Source organism: Ciconia boyciana, chromosome 3 (assembly GCF_034638445.1).
Source record: "Ciconia boyciana chromosome 3, ASM3463844v1, whole genome shotgun sequence".
Taxonomy (NCBI): Eukaryota; Metazoa; Chordata; class Aves; order Ciconiiformes; family Ciconiidae; genus Ciconia; species Ciconia boyciana.
The window spans coordinates 8,304,512-8,322,151 of NC_132936.1; the positions used below are offsets into that span (position 1 = coordinate 8,304,512).

At 37.5% G+C, this 17,640-nt stretch overlaps 1 protein-coding gene across 6 annotated transcripts in view; it reads left to right on the top strand.

Annotated features, from left to right (window-relative positions):
* Nucleotides 1-17,640, top strand: part of ITSN2 (intersectin 2) — a 90,238-nt gene that overhangs the window by 53,380 nt on the left and 19,218 nt on the right. For 5 of the 6 annotated variants that reach the window (XM_072858395.1, XM_072858400.1, XM_072858397.1 and 2 more), the window contains 12 exons: nt 1,466-1,602; nt 3,595-4,040; nt 5,165-5,286; nt 7,303-7,478; nt 7,770-7,914; nt 8,450-8,655; nt 9,473-9,537; nt 10,464-10,630; nt 10,950-10,995; nt 11,182-11,303; nt 13,043-13,139; nt 14,257-14,448. In XM_072858395.1, coding sequence (XP_072714496.1) covers nt 1,466-1,602; nt 3,595-4,040; nt 5,165-5,286; nt 7,303-7,478; nt 7,770-7,914; nt 8,450-8,655; nt 9,473-9,537; nt 10,464-10,630; nt 10,950-10,995; nt 11,182-11,303; nt 13,043-13,139; nt 14,257-14,448 — 1,921 coding nt within the window. Of the gene's footprint in view, nt 1-1,465; nt 1,603-3,594; nt 4,041-5,164; nt 5,287-7,302; nt 7,479-7,769; nt 7,915-8,449; nt 8,656-9,472; nt 9,538-10,463; nt 10,631-10,949; nt 10,996-11,181; nt 11,304-13,042; nt 13,140-14,256; nt 14,449-16,088; nt 16,809-17,640 lie in introns of those variants that run through there. The other variant, XM_072858399.1, reaches the window with a different exon arrangement.

Sequence of the window (17,640 nt, forward strand, 5' to 3'; positions counted from 1 at the left end):
TGTCTCGCTATGCCTGTATCCATACATCTTAAGCTGTGAGCCAGGTTAATGAATTCTCGTTCGAGTTTGAGTCTAGAAATAGCATCAATGCCCAGAATATGACATATGACATGGCAAACACAACGCTATTAAGCCTCCAGATTAACCCAGTACTAAAACCTACATGTTGTTTTTGCTCAACACTGCTTTTGTCTGCTGGGGTCAGAAATCGAACTTTGATTTTATTTTTTTTTAAATTTATTTATTTTTAATTTATCCTCCCCGCCCCCCAAATTATTCTCAGAATTACTTAACTGACCTTTCCATTTTGCGTGAGGGTTATTCTGTCCTTAAATCAAAGATACAAGAGTTTTTATAATGCAATTTTTTTTCCATAGTGATCCTCAATTTCTGTGCAAAATGAGAAGAAAAAGTATTCTCAGCTGAATATGTTTGGGGAAAAATAGTAGTCAATTGTTTGGTTTAGTTTGTTGCTACAGAGACTTTCACAGAAATCTTGTTATCTTGCCCTTTTCATATAAATTGCACAGTATCTCTTAGGCAACATGATTATTGGTAGAGGTGCGTATTGTAGTGGGAATAGATCATTCTTAATTGCTTTATTTGCATTTATGAGATCAGATATGAAAAGTCAGGGTATACCTGTTGCATTGCTCAGTCTGTATCAATAGGATTCCTAAGAAAAAATAATGTAGTCTCTTACAGATGTTTTGTAACATGGTGAAGCACAATCTAAAGTAATTCTATTGTTGATTTTTCTCTTCTGTAAATCTAATTATCCCAAAGATTCATGCTGATTTTCTGCTGTGAAAAAGTTTGTTATCAGAGGGAGATGGAATAGGAATTGTGGATGTGTTCGAAAGAAAGAGAGTAAAATTGTGAAGTTTACAAATACAGGAAAACTCCAGTCTGAGTTAGTCTTTAGGCTATGGCTTCTTGCAGTGGTAAGCTTGCTGGATATTTTTATAAAGTTTCTCTGATTTAAATATGGGACTGATCATTCAGACAGTATCGGAAAGGCGAACACCCTACTGTAGGGATGCGTTCTCAGGTTTATGGTATTGCGTTGGCTTTCAGTTGAAGTCTGCCTCCTCGGCAAATGTGTCTTGTAGTTATTTAAAATATGCTTCATTGCTTTCTGCGTCCTTAGATAATGTTGTGTTTGAACACTCAGTTTTATATCTTCCCTTCTCCTCTGTTGTATTTGCCATTTCCAGCAGGTGTATGACTGGAAGGGCTCTTTGAAAGCCTAAGTTACGTCAAAGGCTTTGCAAACCTGCCAGCTACTTTTATACTTCTGTTTGTTTGATTTCTTTACAGTGACCTCCAAGGACTATTAATAACTTAATATTACTTTGTCCATTTGTATTAAAAGTTGGTTCACAAAGCATTAAAATGCCTGGATGATTTTCTCGAGAGATTGACTTTATTCCTTTTGGTGTACTTCATTGTCTTTCCTCATTAGGACCTGAGAGAAAGTTACAGTACACAGCAGTTAGCCTTGGAGCAGCTCCACAAGATCAAACAGGACAAAATAAGAGAGGTAGAAAAAAGAAGAGCTGAACTTGCACAGAAAAAGCGACTGGAAGATGAGGCTGCAAGGTACCATGTCTGAATGTATCAGCGTTGCAGTTTTTAAAGCAAAAGAATGCTGTGGGGACTTTAAGACACTGACTGTAATAAGCAGGAGGTCTAATCAGTAAAAATACATCCCAGTGAGTTGCCTTAGAGAAAACGTTTTATAAGGAGTACTACTGATATAAGATGGTTTGAATTTCCTCTTTCCAATCTGTTTTCATCTTCTTTTTTTTAAAAAAAAACAACCTTATAATTCAGATAAACCAAGTAGTCACTTCTGCTAATAAGATTTTTTTAGCTCCTTTAATAGATAATCCTCACACATTTAAAATTCCTTATATTTTCTGCCTTGTTTTGCTGGCCTTCAAAAGATCTGACCTGTTTCCTTAAAAGCACTTCTGACTGAGTAGGTACTATTTTTTGGTCATGTATATCCAGCCAGTTGTGAGATTGATACTTAAGACAATAGGAAAAGCATTGACTGCTTAATTCCTACGTTAGTCTTGGAAGCTGGGTGAGTGAGCAAGCTTTGAGTTTTGAATTTGGTTCCTTTTTTAGGAGGACAATGAGAAAATTCGAATATATGTCTGAGGGGATCATCCCTTCACTTACATGGTCCTGGTTTTGCTCAGCCCAGCCCTGTATCAAGCACTCAAACTTTTACTGTTCTCAGCTCTTGGTTTCTCGTGGTCTTGTTCCCAACGAGTTTTGTTTTCTTTTGTTTTCTTTTGTTTCACTGATTAAGAAACCATATTTTCTAGGGTTTTATTATGGCTGTCTTAAGCCACCCTTTTTCCTCTCTCCAGACCTTCTGCTGTCAGCTGCCTATTTTGTGCTTAGTAGCCCTGGATCGAAACAGTGCCAGAGAGAGGGTGGATGGGCGCTCTCAGTGGGCAGTCCTCAGCTCTGGAGTTGCTTTGGTGTACTAGTTTTGACTTCTCATTCAGAGAATTGCTGTGTTTTGTCTTTTTAATTTGAGAACGATTTTCTTTTTCAATGATTCATATTTGCTTTGACTGTTTTTAATGAAGCAGAGCTAGTGACCTTGTAGTATGTGTGATTCATGGTTTTAACTCATGACAGCGTTTTTCTACAACAGTGTGGTGGAGTTTCACAACATTGGTGACAGTCCCTTTAAGAGAACCATATGCCACATGTATAATGATGTCCTGTTAATTTTTCTGTTGAACATAGCTATCTGATAGACCAACAATATTACTGCACAGCTCCTACTAGATCCTGTCATGTGCTTGAAAACACAATAAAATGACCATCAGATGAGTGGACCTCCCACAGTGATTTGATGAAGCAGTCTCCTCTAGGCATGGTCCCTGCTCAGCAACCTCTTCAGAAGGTGGCCCAAAGGGTTAGGTCCACTCTTTTCAGAAGAAAGGTCTCAGCAGCTAAAATACAAAGATTTTTAAGGGTGTTGAATTGGATAATAACTTCTTTGGAGAGATAAGGCACAGGATAAAATCTGAATAGTTTCAGAGAATACAGTCAGATTTCCAGATTCTGTCTGCTGAAGAGTGTGGCAGGGATAAGCATATTGAATAGATTACAACTGCTGAAGGCAAAAAGTTAAAGCAGCAAAGATCAGTATGCAAAGGCTATTTTTATGTATGTACCAGAGTGAAATTTTGTTACTAATCTGTTTGGAAATCTTAGTTTCCAATCGTGAGATTTGGATACTGCCTTGGTGGACAGCTTAAAACCACCTTTGTTCAATTAACAGATCACTTCTTGCTCATCAGGATGTAGGTGAGCAGAACTGCTTGTGGAGGCACTGAACAAGTAACCATGTGGCAGCGTTTCTATACCAAGAATTTTAATCCTTTTGTTATTCATACGTGAAATATAGTGGCACTCATGTTAAAACAAAGCACAGTCTCCTGGGGAAGAGCTTATCGCCCAAAGAGTAAAGTAGTCAATATCATAGACTTAATTTTACTTAAAAGTGCAGTTGATTAATCTGTGAACATGATCTCATTCATTTTTATCTGAATGTTCTTTCAGAAAAGCAAAACGGGAGAAGGAGAACCGATGGCAGGAAAACATCCGAAGGGAAGAAGAAGAGAAAAAGAAGCGATTGGAGGAAGAACGAATGCAGGAAAAAGTTCAAGAAAAGCTGAAAGCTGAAGAAGCGGTTGCTCTGATGAGAGAAAGGGAAAATAAACAACAGCTTCATGCAGAGGAGGAGAAAAATATGCGAGCCACGATCTTGAGAGAAACAGAACAACAAAGGCAGAGGCAACTGGAAGAAGATAAAAGAAAGCAAGAACAAATTGCAAAAGAAGCTGAGGAGAGGCGTAAACAGAACGAAGAAATAAAGAAGATAAAAGAAGTGACCAACTCTCAAGAGGTGGAGAAACGCACTTCTAAATTAAACATAAATGAGAAGTTTGCAGATCTGTTGAAACCAACAGAGGGTAAAAGTCTTAAGCCACCCTGGAAAAATGAAGGTAATCTTAGTCTTTTGTTAGATTTTTGTTTTAATGATTCTTATTTTCCTGAGCATTATTTCATTCTTTAAATGTATTATTGTTAATGTGACGCTATGGCAGGCTTATTGCCTAAAATATTATTTTAAAAAAAAACGCAGCAATGTTTCATGCCTTTAGTTAGTTATAAATCATCCTATTAACTTAGGTTACTTCTATCAGTTTTCAACACCTATGACTCTGATGACGAATCTTCCAGTGATCATGGCCAACAAATCACAGATGCTGGAAACAGTAATATTTTAGATTTTTCCTAAGACCTGCACTTTCTGTCATTAAAGTAGAATGCTAATGTGGAGGGGATGGGCAGGTAACGCTCAACGGAGTGATTTATTAACATTGAAATCTAGTTTATTTCTGCATTACTCAATGCCTCTTATTAAAAAACAAAGAACTGAAGTCAACCTAACTCTAGTTGTGGGACTTTGAAAAATACTGGTTTAACAATATTTTCGCTAAAGGCAGTTTTGATTAGTTCCATCCTTCATTAGTTCTTGTCAGTTTTTATTAGCCACTTTTATCACTGAGTTCAGCAAGAACCAAATTAGAGCAGTGCCGAAAGATATTTGCACACCTTAGCTATACTTTGTGAAACATTCGCTGTTAGCAACATCAGTCCCAGACTTGGAGAACATAGATGCAAAGAAAATAGAAATACTGGTATTTTAGGTTTCTAAATAAAACCTTCACAACTGCTGCTGAACACTTACTGTTGTAGCAGTGGTAGCTTTTCAACTTGGAAAATGGTAATTGTGTGAAATGACACTATATTAAAGCACTGGCTTAGCCAGAGCGGTTTGACAAGGAAAGATGAGAATGTAAAGATGTAATTTTTTTGCTTCAGAAGACAATGCATTTTATTGCCTGTGTTACGTTTACTGTGATTAGCATGTTAACCTCTTGCATTGTATGCATCCTATCAGCCTGTTGTAGCTAGTTATCTCCTTCAGTACTTTCATAGTGTCTTTGGGGCAAGAACAGTTCTCTTCTTATAGTCAGGCCTGTTGCTTAGAATGGTAGGGCCCCAACTAAGTGCATGTCTTTCAGCTGTATCAGAATGATAACTAGTTTTCTTATTCTTTCAGGCAATGCAGTTAGTGTCTCAGAGCCTAGGAATTCAGTTGCCTTGGTAAATTACAGAGCCTTATATCCATTTGAAGCAAGGAATCACGATGAGATGAGCTTTAATACTGGGGATGTAATTCAGGTAAGATCTGCCATTGACATTTAACTTGTAAGAGCCCAACCCCACTTTCCCAGCCTTGAGATACACCAAGGTCTTAAGTGCCAAAAGCATTATTTTGATATATATTAAGACTTACTCAAAATTTGATTGGGTTGGTTTGTTTTTTAATGGGTGAAATTAGGATTAGTTCAGCTAAAATGTTTCTTTGGATCTTACACATCCTAGAGGTGTTGAGAATCTGTTTAGAATAACAATAGTGAACTCCTAAACATAAACTTTCTGAAATCACTTAATCAGGAATGATGTAGTTGCTGCAGTTCGTTGTAAATATACAGGTTGGCCTTTAAGTGTCTACTCGAAATATGAGTGTAGAAAATAGAGACATGAATGGCTACATAAAATGACAAAATTATTAATGCCATTGCAATTCAAATTACACAAACGAGTTATTTAACAAGTAGATGTGAAAGGTTCTTCTGAATCTGAATACTGTTTTCTAATGTATTGTTAGCATAGACTTCTGCGTCTTGTTGGCTGGTCCTTTGTAAATGCTCCCTCAGGCAGATATCTGTAGTAGTTTATTCTGTGTCCTTTCTTTGTAGCACTTTTCTGGATTCAGCTGAATATGCTATCTATAATACTACAGCAGGACCATAAGACTGGAAATGTCTTCTGGCTTCTCAGTTGAAATCTGTGTTATTTCATGTAATTATATCACTTGTCAGCATACAAGTGTTTTACAGCATGTGCATTCAGGTGGACTTGTAAAAACTGATTTACAGCTGTGGTAATACAATTAATATGTATGTATCTAATTATACTTTATCTAACCATAAGTCCATATGGTTCCTCCTCAGATTATAAGCGATATAGGTAGGTGATAAGGGACAATTTATAAAGCAATGTGATATGAAATATTAAAACACTTAAGTATTAGCCTTCATTTTGACAGTGTTAAATCATTTATTTGCATTTTCATACCAATGAAGCATGGAAGAGGGAACAAGAGAAGTAGGTTTTGTTTCGGCTTCCTTCTCAGATATAATTGTGTCATTTAAGTACTAATAACTTATTTTAGAAATAGGCTAACAGCCGCTGCCACCTCCTCCTTCTCTTACAGCCCAAACCTCAACTAAGCTAACTAGCTGATAGTATTTGATGAGCTGCTAATTTTGACTAATTTGCAGCATAATGGAGACTTCTGTATTGCTATGAATGTTTAAGGATGCTCTTGGCTGGGTGCTGGTCTCCTTTCCCAAGTAACAAGTGATAGGATGAGAGGAAATGGCCTCAAGTTGCGCCAGGGGAGGTTTAGATTGGATATTAGGAAAAATTTCTTCACTGAAAGGGTTGTCAAGCATTGGAACAGGCTGCCCAGGGAAGTGGTTGAGTCACCATCCCTGGAGGTATTTAAAAGATGTGTAGATGTGGTGCTGAGGGACATGGTTTAGTGGTGGACTTGGCAGTGCTAGGTTAACGGGTGGACTTGATGATTTTAAAGGTCTTTTCCAACCTAAACGATTCTATGATTCTATTCTATACTTAATCGTATAGTAAATAACAGAATTTTTGGATGTGTTTTGGATGCAGTCAAATGACACAATTATATCTGTAAGCAGAACTGCAGCAGTTGTTTTTGCGCACCGCTAGGCTCGCCAGCCGTTGCTTCTTGGCTGTGTATTCTGTATTCGGCAAAATACAACACAATGCACTATAATTTTTAGCAAGCCAGAATGGCTCCAGGTATAGTACATAGCCCCCAATGTGCATGTTTGGGACCTGTTTGAAGGAGTATAATGTCTTTGAGGCCCTTCTCTACCTGTATCTAAAAACAGTGCAATTGCATCATTACCCTGTTTCTTGAACAGGGCAAAATCAGCTCAATTCTGAAAGGGAAGAGAATGAAAATGCTGATCCTTGTGTGAGTGCTCCTCACACTGTTCAATTCAGAGTGCCAGCAGGTGCTGACACACTGGATACCCTGTCTGTTTCACGCTCTTAATTGTGTTTTCTTTGTATTTGTTCTCGTGTCCATAGGTTGATGAAAAAACTGTGGGAGAGCCTGGTTGGCTTTATGGGAGTTTTCAAGGACATTTTGGTTGGTTTCCATGCAATTATGTAGAAAAAATACCAGAAGGAGAAAAATCTTTATCTCCTAAGAAGGCCTTACTTCCTCCTACAGTATCTTTATCTACTACCTCAGCTGCTTCAGAGTGAGTTTTTGCTGCATTTGTGTTAAAATTGCTTTTTCTAAATTTAGCTAACACATAGTGTACTGTATAGTGTCATTCGGTGTTTGTTTTTAAAATATAAATGCAGAAAACTTATTGAAGAACCTACCTGAAAGTCTTAGCTTGGAAATTGTAAGTATTTGGTAGTCTGCTTCACATTGTGTAGAATATCTGTTTTATATATGTTAAAAAAAAAAAAAAAAGTGATTCTGCCTGAGGTACTTTTGAAATAAAAATTGTGATGTGTTAAATATGTCTGTATTCAATTTGCAGACCACTTTCACCAAGTAAATCCGCAGAAGAATCTGATTACCAAAACATAACTTTTTCTAGCCTGAATGTTAATACAGCATGGCAACAGAAATCAGCTTTTACTCGCACTGTGTCCCCTGGATCTGTTTCGCCCATTCATGGACAGGTATGGAGAACTTGCTGTATTTTAGATTGATGTTAATGAAACTGATTAAAAAAAAAAAAACAACCCAAAACTAAAAAAAAACCCAAACAAACAAAAACCCCCAATCCAAACGAAACCACAGCTTTTCTAATACTGGGTGCACTGAACAGTCTAGAGGATAAAGAAACTAGTCTGAATTCTCCACTAGCATGCACTGACATAATTCCATGCATTTCCGTGGACCAGTGAGCAAGAATACTCATGCAGTATGTTTCATAATTCTATAATAATTTTCACCTGTAATTAGACACAAGATATTCCTAGCAAATAAGAAACAGAGTTGAGAGATTGTTCCTCAGGTTGAGTCAAAAGGTTGTATACAGCAATGTAAAATGTTGTTGACCAGACATCAAATTATTCATCCAACACTTAGCAATGAAATTGCATAGACTGCGATTAAAAGATACATAGCTATTGGTTTGGTTGTTTCTTTTTTAACACTTGCACCAATTTGGGGTAGTGTGGTCAACCAACATCTCCACTTCTCTCTTAACAGGGGCAACCTGTCGAGAACTTAAAAGCACAAGCACTTTGCTCTTGGACTGCAAAAAAAGATAACCACTTGAATTTTTCAAAAAATGATATCATTACTGTCCTGGAGCAGCAGGAGAACTGGTGGTTTGGAGAGGTCCATGGAGGAAGGGGTTGGTTTCCAAAATCTTATGTCAAGCTGTTACCTGGGAGTGAAATCAAGAAAGAGGAGTAAGTATGACTTTTGGTTTTGTTTTATTCAACAGTTTTCAAAAAAAGGTGGTTTTAAGAGTACAAAATTCTCACAGTGCTTTAAAGTGCAGAATATAAATACTGTTTACAATTTACACTGTGCCATGTTAAGCTTTTATTATTTCATTCTGGCAAGCCAAGTAATGTTGGGCTCACTACTGTGTAAACACAGTTTTCCAAGGCTGAGTGCTGTGAAAAATCAGTGGTGTTAGATTATTCATCGAGTGCCAGACTTTGTTTTGCTTCATTACGGAGTCAGCTCTCTTGCAGTGTAGTTGCTTTCTGCCTCTGAAGGTGCCAATTTCTAATTGACCTGCAAAGAATTGTAAGCTCGTAAAGCGCGTCTTGCAGAAATAGTGTATTTTTCTTTACTTGAAAAGATCATTATTCTAATGCTGCAATGCAGCTGTTCAGGTAATAATTCGAAGTCTGGTTTCCGCTGGGATGGGCTGTACCATTGTGTGTGAATTGTTCTTTTCATGTGTTATGATAAAAGTTCTTAGAAATTCTCTAGAATGGGATAATTTAGACAAAATCTTTAATTGGTACTTCTTTTGGATAGCATAATTTGCGAATATATCGTCTCGTCTTTCATCACTTTTGGGTTTTTTTGAAGTGGTGTGCTCTTGGATATCAGTAATATCTGTCACTGTTTGACAGTCAGAGAACTCTCTGCAATTAATTCAAAGGCAATACCAACTTTGAGATAACCAAAGTGAACTTAGTCTCATCCTAATAAAGAGATTTGTTCTTGATCAGCCTTTTTAGTTACTCAAACTTTTTTTTCTTTCTGCAGACCAGAAGCTATTTATGCAGCTGTAAACAAAAAGCCTAATACACAGTCTTATGCAGCAGGAGAGGGTAAGACAGCATGAAATACGCTACTTAATGATACAGTCTGTTTCTGCTTAATGGCATGTGAATAAACTTAAATATGTGAAGAGTTTCTGAGCAGGCCTTTTAATGCTTGTCCAGAAGATACAGTGCAAATCTTGAGCTACTGTTACAAGAATTGTAAAACAGGAACTTAAGTAAAGCTTATAACTAATTCAGGTTGAGCATAGGCCTGGGTTTTGGTTTTGGTTTTAAGACCTTTGCTCGAGCATTAATTTATTTCTGAAAACTTAAATATGTCTCATACCCATAAGCCGAGTTCTCTTCCTGCTGTTCTCTACTGTCTTATGCTGTACTGTAGAGACATGAGAAGGGATTTTTAGTCTCCTGAGTGTGGATCATTCTCTTTTAACCAGTAGGGAGTAGAGAAAACAAATATTACTGGAGAAAAATTTGTGGGAAGCATTTTCTAAGCCTTTTAATCTAGTGTATATCCATGGTTCCCCAATTATATTTTCATTCCACTTGTGTTTTTTCATTTTTGCTGTGTTAGTGAGATAAGAATGGTTTTAATCAGGTTTAGGTGTGGAATATACATGCTTGCTGTGAAACATAGAGGTAGGGTGGAATACTTAATGCAAGAGATGAGTTTTCCAGCTGTGGCCTACAGGCCTCTGCTGATCCGCAGGATGATGGGTAGTAGCTCTCCCTGTGCCAAATTCACCTATCTGTACAAAGTTGTGTACCTGTAATTCAGAGTCGTAAGCATGAGGCGAGATGTGATTACAATCAAGGAAGTAGGTAGGTTGATTCACAAACTTGTGAAGACATGATCCATGTTATGAACACACTGATGTACGCTGATATCCAAGATAGCTTTACTTGCATTTGACGTGCTTTTATCCTCCTATCTGAAACTACTGTCTCCTTCTTTATATGTGCTGTTTGCACAGAGTATGTTGCGCTCTATTCATACTCAAGCTCTGAGCCTGGTGACTTGACTTTCATGGAAGGTGAGGAAATCCTAGTGACCCAGAAGGAAGGGGAATGGTGGACCGGGAGCATTGATGGCAGAACTGGAATCTTCCCCTCCAATTATGTCAAACCAAAGGATCAAGAAGTGAGTTCGTATTCTGAGAATGAACGCGTGATGCTTTCTCTCAATTTTATTGTATTACTGGTATTGATATCTAGCTCTTAGGTAGTGATTTTAAGCAGGGGTTAATGTGCTTGACAGAAAAGAAAAGCCTCAGTAGCTTGAGTGCTAAATCAGTGCTCTAGCCACAGTGTCACACTGTGTCTCTTCATACTGGATAGTATTTTGTAAATACAGGCTCAAAATTAAAATCTCCACGTGCTTTTCTGTCCACATGCTTAAAGTTGGTGTAAACTCTACTGGTTTTATTGCACGTTAAAAGATTATTGTTTTGTCTTTGTAGGCTTCTAGTATTGCTGGGAAAACTGGAACAATAAATAAGAAACCTGGTAAGTGTGTGATAACGTTTTAACATTTAGGACTATTTCTTAAGTGACTACGAGCATTTAGGTTCATAGCAGTGTTAATGGTGGCTAACGTGCTTAGCTGCAAGATATGTACCAGGATATTTCTGTGGATCTAGCTCTTACTGTAATGAAAAAATAACAAATGCAATTAATGTATTATCTTTTCAGAAATTGCTCAGGTTACTACTGCCTATGCTGCATCGGGATCTGAACAGCTTAGTCTTGCTCCAGGACAGCTAATACTTATTCTGAAGAAAAATGCTAGTGGATGGTGGCAAGGAGAGTTGCAGGTAATTATTGAAGGAGAAATAATTGTGACTTCATGAACGGCAAGGAGGTGATCTTGGGTTTAATTCAAGAAAACAACTAAGTATAGCATTCTAAAAGCTGTCTAGAAAGTTATTTTCATCTTGTATAAACCATATTTGGGAAAAACAAGTTTTTAATTAAACTTTGGGTTGCTGGGGGTTTTTGTTTGGTTTGTTTGTTTGTTTGTTGGGGGGGGGGGGGGGGGGGGTGTTGGTCCCAGAAAATAGTAAAACTGTCAATGAACATGTGCATGGGAGGGGGAAGAGCGATGTTGACAGTTAATAAATTGGTTAGGATTTAATTGGTAAAACATGAAATTGTAAAATTATTCTAATGAAAAAACAGGAATTCTTGGAAGTTGAAGTTGGAAGCTAGTTTATTGTGAAGGTTGCTGTTCCCACTTTTCTCCTTTCCCCACCTAGTGATGAATTCTAGTCCCAAGGGTTGAGGGTACTGTTACGTGACGTTCTTAAATCATAGTTGATATTTTGACTTTTGGATCTTGGCCATAATAGCTTTCATCTTTGCAACCAATGCAAAAAGTTAAATCATGATCTTATAATGTCTCTTTGTTACCCTTTTCTTTAGCTGAATTTTAGCTGCAGTGCCAGCCTGAATTTAAACATGTTACTTTCAATACTAAATGCTATTTCCAATATTGGGATTGAGCAGCACAACAGAAAAGTTCTGTCCTCTTAATATAACTTAGCTGGCCTTTCCCAAGGTGTTCTACAGCCGCACACACTCTGTTTTGAGTGAATGCTCTTGTTAACACCTATCTTCCTTCTCCAACAGTTAAAACAGGGCTGGTCTAACTATTCAGCATGTTTTTAAAACCAGCCTGCTTTACAGATACAGGAGATGACAGTGAGGAGGTTGAGAAATTGCTGCACTGAATTGCTGTGAATTAACAGCAGTGGAAAATGTATTCATAGTATGTGCAAAAAAAAAAACCAAAACAGGAAACAATGAGTAGTTTTGTACTTTAAGAAAAGTAGGCCCAGTGCTGGTTCAGGAAGAAGCTTCAAAGAATCAAAAAAAACCAAAAAAAAACTGGGGGAAGGGAAACTAAGATACACAATTGTCAATTCTTGCTAGTTTGAATTTCTTTTTTTGTTGTAATAGAGCTCACTCTGCAGTTACTGCTTTCAAAAATCTATGCTCGCTTTTACATCCTGACTTTTTTGTGTACTCTGAAGTATATTTGTTTCTTCACTGTGTGCAGAGATCGTCTTTACCTGTGTGACTAAAAAAGCAAAGACTAAAAAATGAGGAAATTCTTTTCAAACTCTCACATGCTGTACTAGGTAGGAAGTGATATCAAATACTTAGGATTTTCAAAGGTAGCTTATGGTAATTGTTACCTCTGTTCTGAGTATCTCATTAGAGACTCTTTATATGATGCATAAGTGGAATGTTCATAGAGTGAATTTTCAGCCCTACAATTAAATTGTGCACTGAAATAATTAGCTGCGCTTGAAAATTTTGGATGAACACATTTGCCAGAACATATTAGGGTGCAGCTTTATTTGAATTGAGTTATTTTATCCTTTAGCTAGATTTTTTCCTTTTGAGAAATGTTTAGAATTTAGTTGGTGTTTGGAAGCCTGACTTTTTGTCTTTTGTTGGCAACACTGTGTGACACATTTGTTGCATTATTTTGCCGTCTATAGACTATTTGGTTTCTTAATTGTGTAATAACAATTTTAAACATTTACAGGCCAGAGGGAAAAAGAGACAGAAAGGATGGTTCCCTGCCAGCCATGTGAAATTACTGGGTCCGAGCAGTGAAAGAACCACATCTGCAGCTCCCTCAGGTGAAAAAAATGACTTTAAATTTCATTTGGAGTATTTTATGTAACTGCTTCAATTGTTCAGATACTAGTCTGAATTACATAACTAGTGTACTACTATGTTTAATGGCCGTATCTGATTGTGGTGTCACGGTGGAAGGTAAAGTCCTAGTCAGAATCTGGGTCTTTGACAGACATGTCCATTCAGCCTGTATCTCGGTCCAAGAAAGGTAAAATCTCACAACTTCTTAATCAAAGCAGTTCTTCATAGGGTCCCTCCATAGCATATACTATCTTCTACATACCTTACAACAGAAAGTCTGAGTCATACAAAGATGCTTCTATCCAGAAATCCGTGAGGATCAGCAGTCCATCTTGTATGGCAAGAGCTTTTTAATTTTCCTGAATGCAGTGAAGAGCCACACTCTTCTCATTTGGAAACTCCATGTTTCCAAATGCCAGCAAAAATCTTAGAGGAAACTAGCAATCTTTGACAAACACCTTGGAATTACATGCACTGCTCCTTATAAGGAGGGAGACTAAGCAGCAGATTTCCACTAGGTTTTTCCATTTGAATGGCCAGGTACAGATGTGATTATTTCACGGAAAAGGAGCCTTTTTGGTTCTGCATGCTTAAATTGTGCTGTTCTCCACAGCTATGATTTGCTAATACAACAGCTTCCTGGGTATTACTGGACACAACTTCTCTTTGACTAAGCTAGCAGCTCACGATTAGCTCATGCGCATTTCCTCTTCCTTTGCCATGTTTGTCTCACAAGGATCAGCCATAAGATAATCAAACTCACTTTCTTTTCCAAGCCAGTAAAAGAAATAGAAGCATACTTGATTATGTTTTAAAATGTTTAGAAGGTCAATAGATGCTATACTAACTGAATCCATTTGCTATATAAGTGCATAGATATATAAAGTGGAAATAAAGATTATTGCCTGGCCCAATTTTAAAAAAAAGTTAAAGAAAAGGGAGGACAGTTCCACATCAAGATAAGATCATGTGGCATTTTTCTTATGTAACAGTGTATGTGAAATTGTTCTTTCTTTCCTGTGGTTATGTAAAACACTGAAAAAACAGTCTTAATACTTGTGTGACACTATTTTGCTATTTCTGTTTTTTTCGCCATAGTGTGTCAAGTGATAGCGATGTATGATTATATGGCAAACAATGAAGATGAGCTCAGTTTCTCCAAAGGGCAGCTTATTAATGTACTGAGCAAAGATGATGCTGACTGGTGGCAAGGAGAAATCAGTGGTGTGACAGGTCTCTTCCCCTCAAACTATGTGAAGATGACCACGGATTCTGATCCAAGTCAGCAGTGTAAGCAACTTTTATTTTTTATTAGTTTTGTTACTTTATTTCAAAGGTGCATACCTATTCTTGTGCTTTGTGCTTGGAATTTGGAGTTCCAGGCATCAGCTGAACTTATTGGTACTTTAAATATTCTTTCTTTAAATACTTTGCTGTAGTACTATGTACTTTAAATACTTTTCTATTTAACCTACAAACAACCAGCACGTTACCAAACAGCCAGTGTGTGATCATAAGAGTGCTAGGGTGAGCTAAAAATACTAGACTTGGTAGGTGTTCCCCTTCCATTAAAGATGCTGATGTTTGATAACTGACACTGACTGGGAGTCAGTGCAGGCATAATATGCTTGACTATAGAACTTGTTCGAGTTTTATAAAATATGAAAAAGTGTCTGCTGTAGTCATCTTTAACTTATATTTAAACTATTTATCAGTTAAGGAAAAATAACCATAGAATGGATAGGAAAAAGATTCTAGCATTAGCAAGTGACCTGTCCTGTGGTAAATGCGCGTATCCTGGCTCCCAGCAATCCAGCTCTCATCCAATTCTGAGAAACAAGATATAGATCAAAACATATGTTAAGTTGAAAATTATCAGTAGCAGGCTGAGAACTGAATGCTAGAATATACACCTATCTGACAGTCAAAATTTTCTCTGCCTTTTTTGCATGTAAACACAGTAAAGGTTTCTGGTGTCCCCCCCCACGCACACCCCATTTGTTTGGCCCCTCTCCCCAGAGAAATTTACCACCGTTTCTACTCCCTCAGCTTTTTGTCCTGGGGCACGGTGATTAAACCAACTTTTATATCAACACATGCCATCAGTGGGTTTGGGAACGTATCTTGATGTCAAAGTTGCTCCTTTGACATAACAAGCCTTGTCCCTTCACTTGCTGTTTTTTCCCTAGGCATCATTTGTAGTTTTCTCAGTATAAAGACACGCATCCAGAAGTCTGGTTGAGGTTCACTCTTAATAGTCTATAGCTAGTGTGTAGGACCAGTTTGCACTTAAGATTTGATCAACATAGTTGTGTTCTTACAGAAGAATTCACGGTAATGAAGGTACAGCTTGGATCGGAAAGTTAAAATATTTTCCCTGGGTAGCTTTTTATGGTACCTGGGCAAAATCGAGTATGCACCGTTCCTGAGGTTTTCTTTTTAGCTAAATTACGTCAGTGCTCACATTTTTGGTAACACATTGATTTTTTTTTTTTTTTTTTTTAAATGCCTCTGGCCGGTGTGGCTGTGATGTCAAAAACTTCTACATTTAGATTGAACTCAGCATTCTTTTCATTAGGCATATCGAAATCGTTAAAATTATCCTTTGAACATTTTTGTTTTGTTTTTGTTTACAAAATCTCGGTTCTGAAGAAATAGCGTAGACTAAATCCAGATGGGCTATAAAACTAAGAATCTGGCTGAGTATTAAAACTTTCTGAATTTTCCGAAATGATGGAGATACTAGCTTATCACACCAGGTGTGTTGCCATTTAGAGTTATATGGCTGAATGCGGTAAGTGCAAGGCGATTACATATACCACTAATTTTCAACAAACGCAGTGCTAAGATCAAGTTGTAATTGGAAACTTTCCATATGATGATTAAGTTTTTCTCATTGTTTGCTGATACGTCGTTATGCTTTTTCTCAGATTTCAATGTTGCGGAGTAAAAATATTTCCATCCACATCAAACTGTGGCTGTGTGAACAGAATTTTCCTTTGAAAGTATATTGGCAAAGGTCAGACGGTGGCAGTCACGTGAGCAGATGTGCACCAGGTCATCTGGACTTGGTTGTTCAACTTTTGTCTAAGAAGTAGTCTGTTTGCTACAAAGCAGATCTGCTGGTGCTTAAGTAACAAAATCTGCCTATTGGTGAATGAAGAGTATGTTGAATTTAAAAAAAAATAAAAATTCTCTGAGTATTTCAAATAAGCTAACTTGTCTATCAGTTTTGTGCTGGGATTTGCCACTCTTTTGTGATACATGCATTTGGAAACTTCCGGAAAAATCCTGCTTGAAGTCCAGAGCCTGCTCAAAACCAGCATGGCTTGTTAGCTCAAGCGCAGCATTGTGCAAATATCGTTACACAGATTTCAGCTGGGCTGCTTTCATATGGTGTGAAGTCTCAGCTAATAAGTTGTGTTAGCAGTAAGCAAGCGCTGTACCATTCGTCTGTAACCACAGAAATACTTACATATGTACTGATTCAACTTTCAGACTTCTTTGGATTTCCTTAAAATATTTTTTGCTCTCATTTGAATGTAGTGCACAAACTATCACTGGTATTCTTGAGAAATCACTAAGGAATTGTCCCACAGAACTGTTGATGTGGCCCTCTAGGAACCGGCTTAGAGATATGACAGAATATAATTTTTAAAATGCATTGTTACATTTTAAAGAATTGTTAATCTGAGTATTGTAATGTTTCTGTTGAAGAATAGCAGTTTCTCCCACTGTCTTTTCTAGATGGTCAAATGTAATGGTATTTGAAAAGGAGCAGGCAGATTTGGTTTACTGAAATAGGTTTGCAGCTTAGGAAAATTCTGCTTTTCCCTCAAATTTAAACTCTGTTATATGGACCGCCTTTGTATCCAGAGTCTTTCCTGGGACTTACTGGGAGTTACAGCAGTAATGGCAAACTTCCCTAGCAAAGAAGGAACTTAGGTCGGCGAGATGTTTCTTCTCTTAGGTTGCTGAAATAGCTCTCTGAACGGAAGAAGCTGTGCTGACAAGATCGCTTTTCCTGTTGGTGTAGCTGCACATCCTGGCATAGGGTCCCTGCAAGGCAAAAAAAAATAAAATCAGTTAAGAGGGTCATAGGGCTGTCAGCAGGTCTCTTAAATTCAACTGAGTCCTGGTGACTGCAGAACACAGAATACTTGAGAGTCATGCTCTCAGTGACCTTGGTGATGGTTAGACTTACTCATGTTTTAATGACGTTTTCATAGCCCTTATTCTAATGTTTGTACAAAAGCCATCATAAAGAATAAATAAGATATGCAGGACGTTTCAAAATATAAATAGCTATAGATTTAAAGTAAAGGAATATGCATAATCTCATAATCTTCTGTTCTTTGTTGAGTGCTTGCTCAACCATTCCGGGTCAGATCTTTTGTGTATTGGCAGTACCTGTCTAGGACTTGTCTACCAGGTTTTCTTCCCGTTCTGCCCAAGGGGTGTGTAAGGCGCGGTGCACTTATC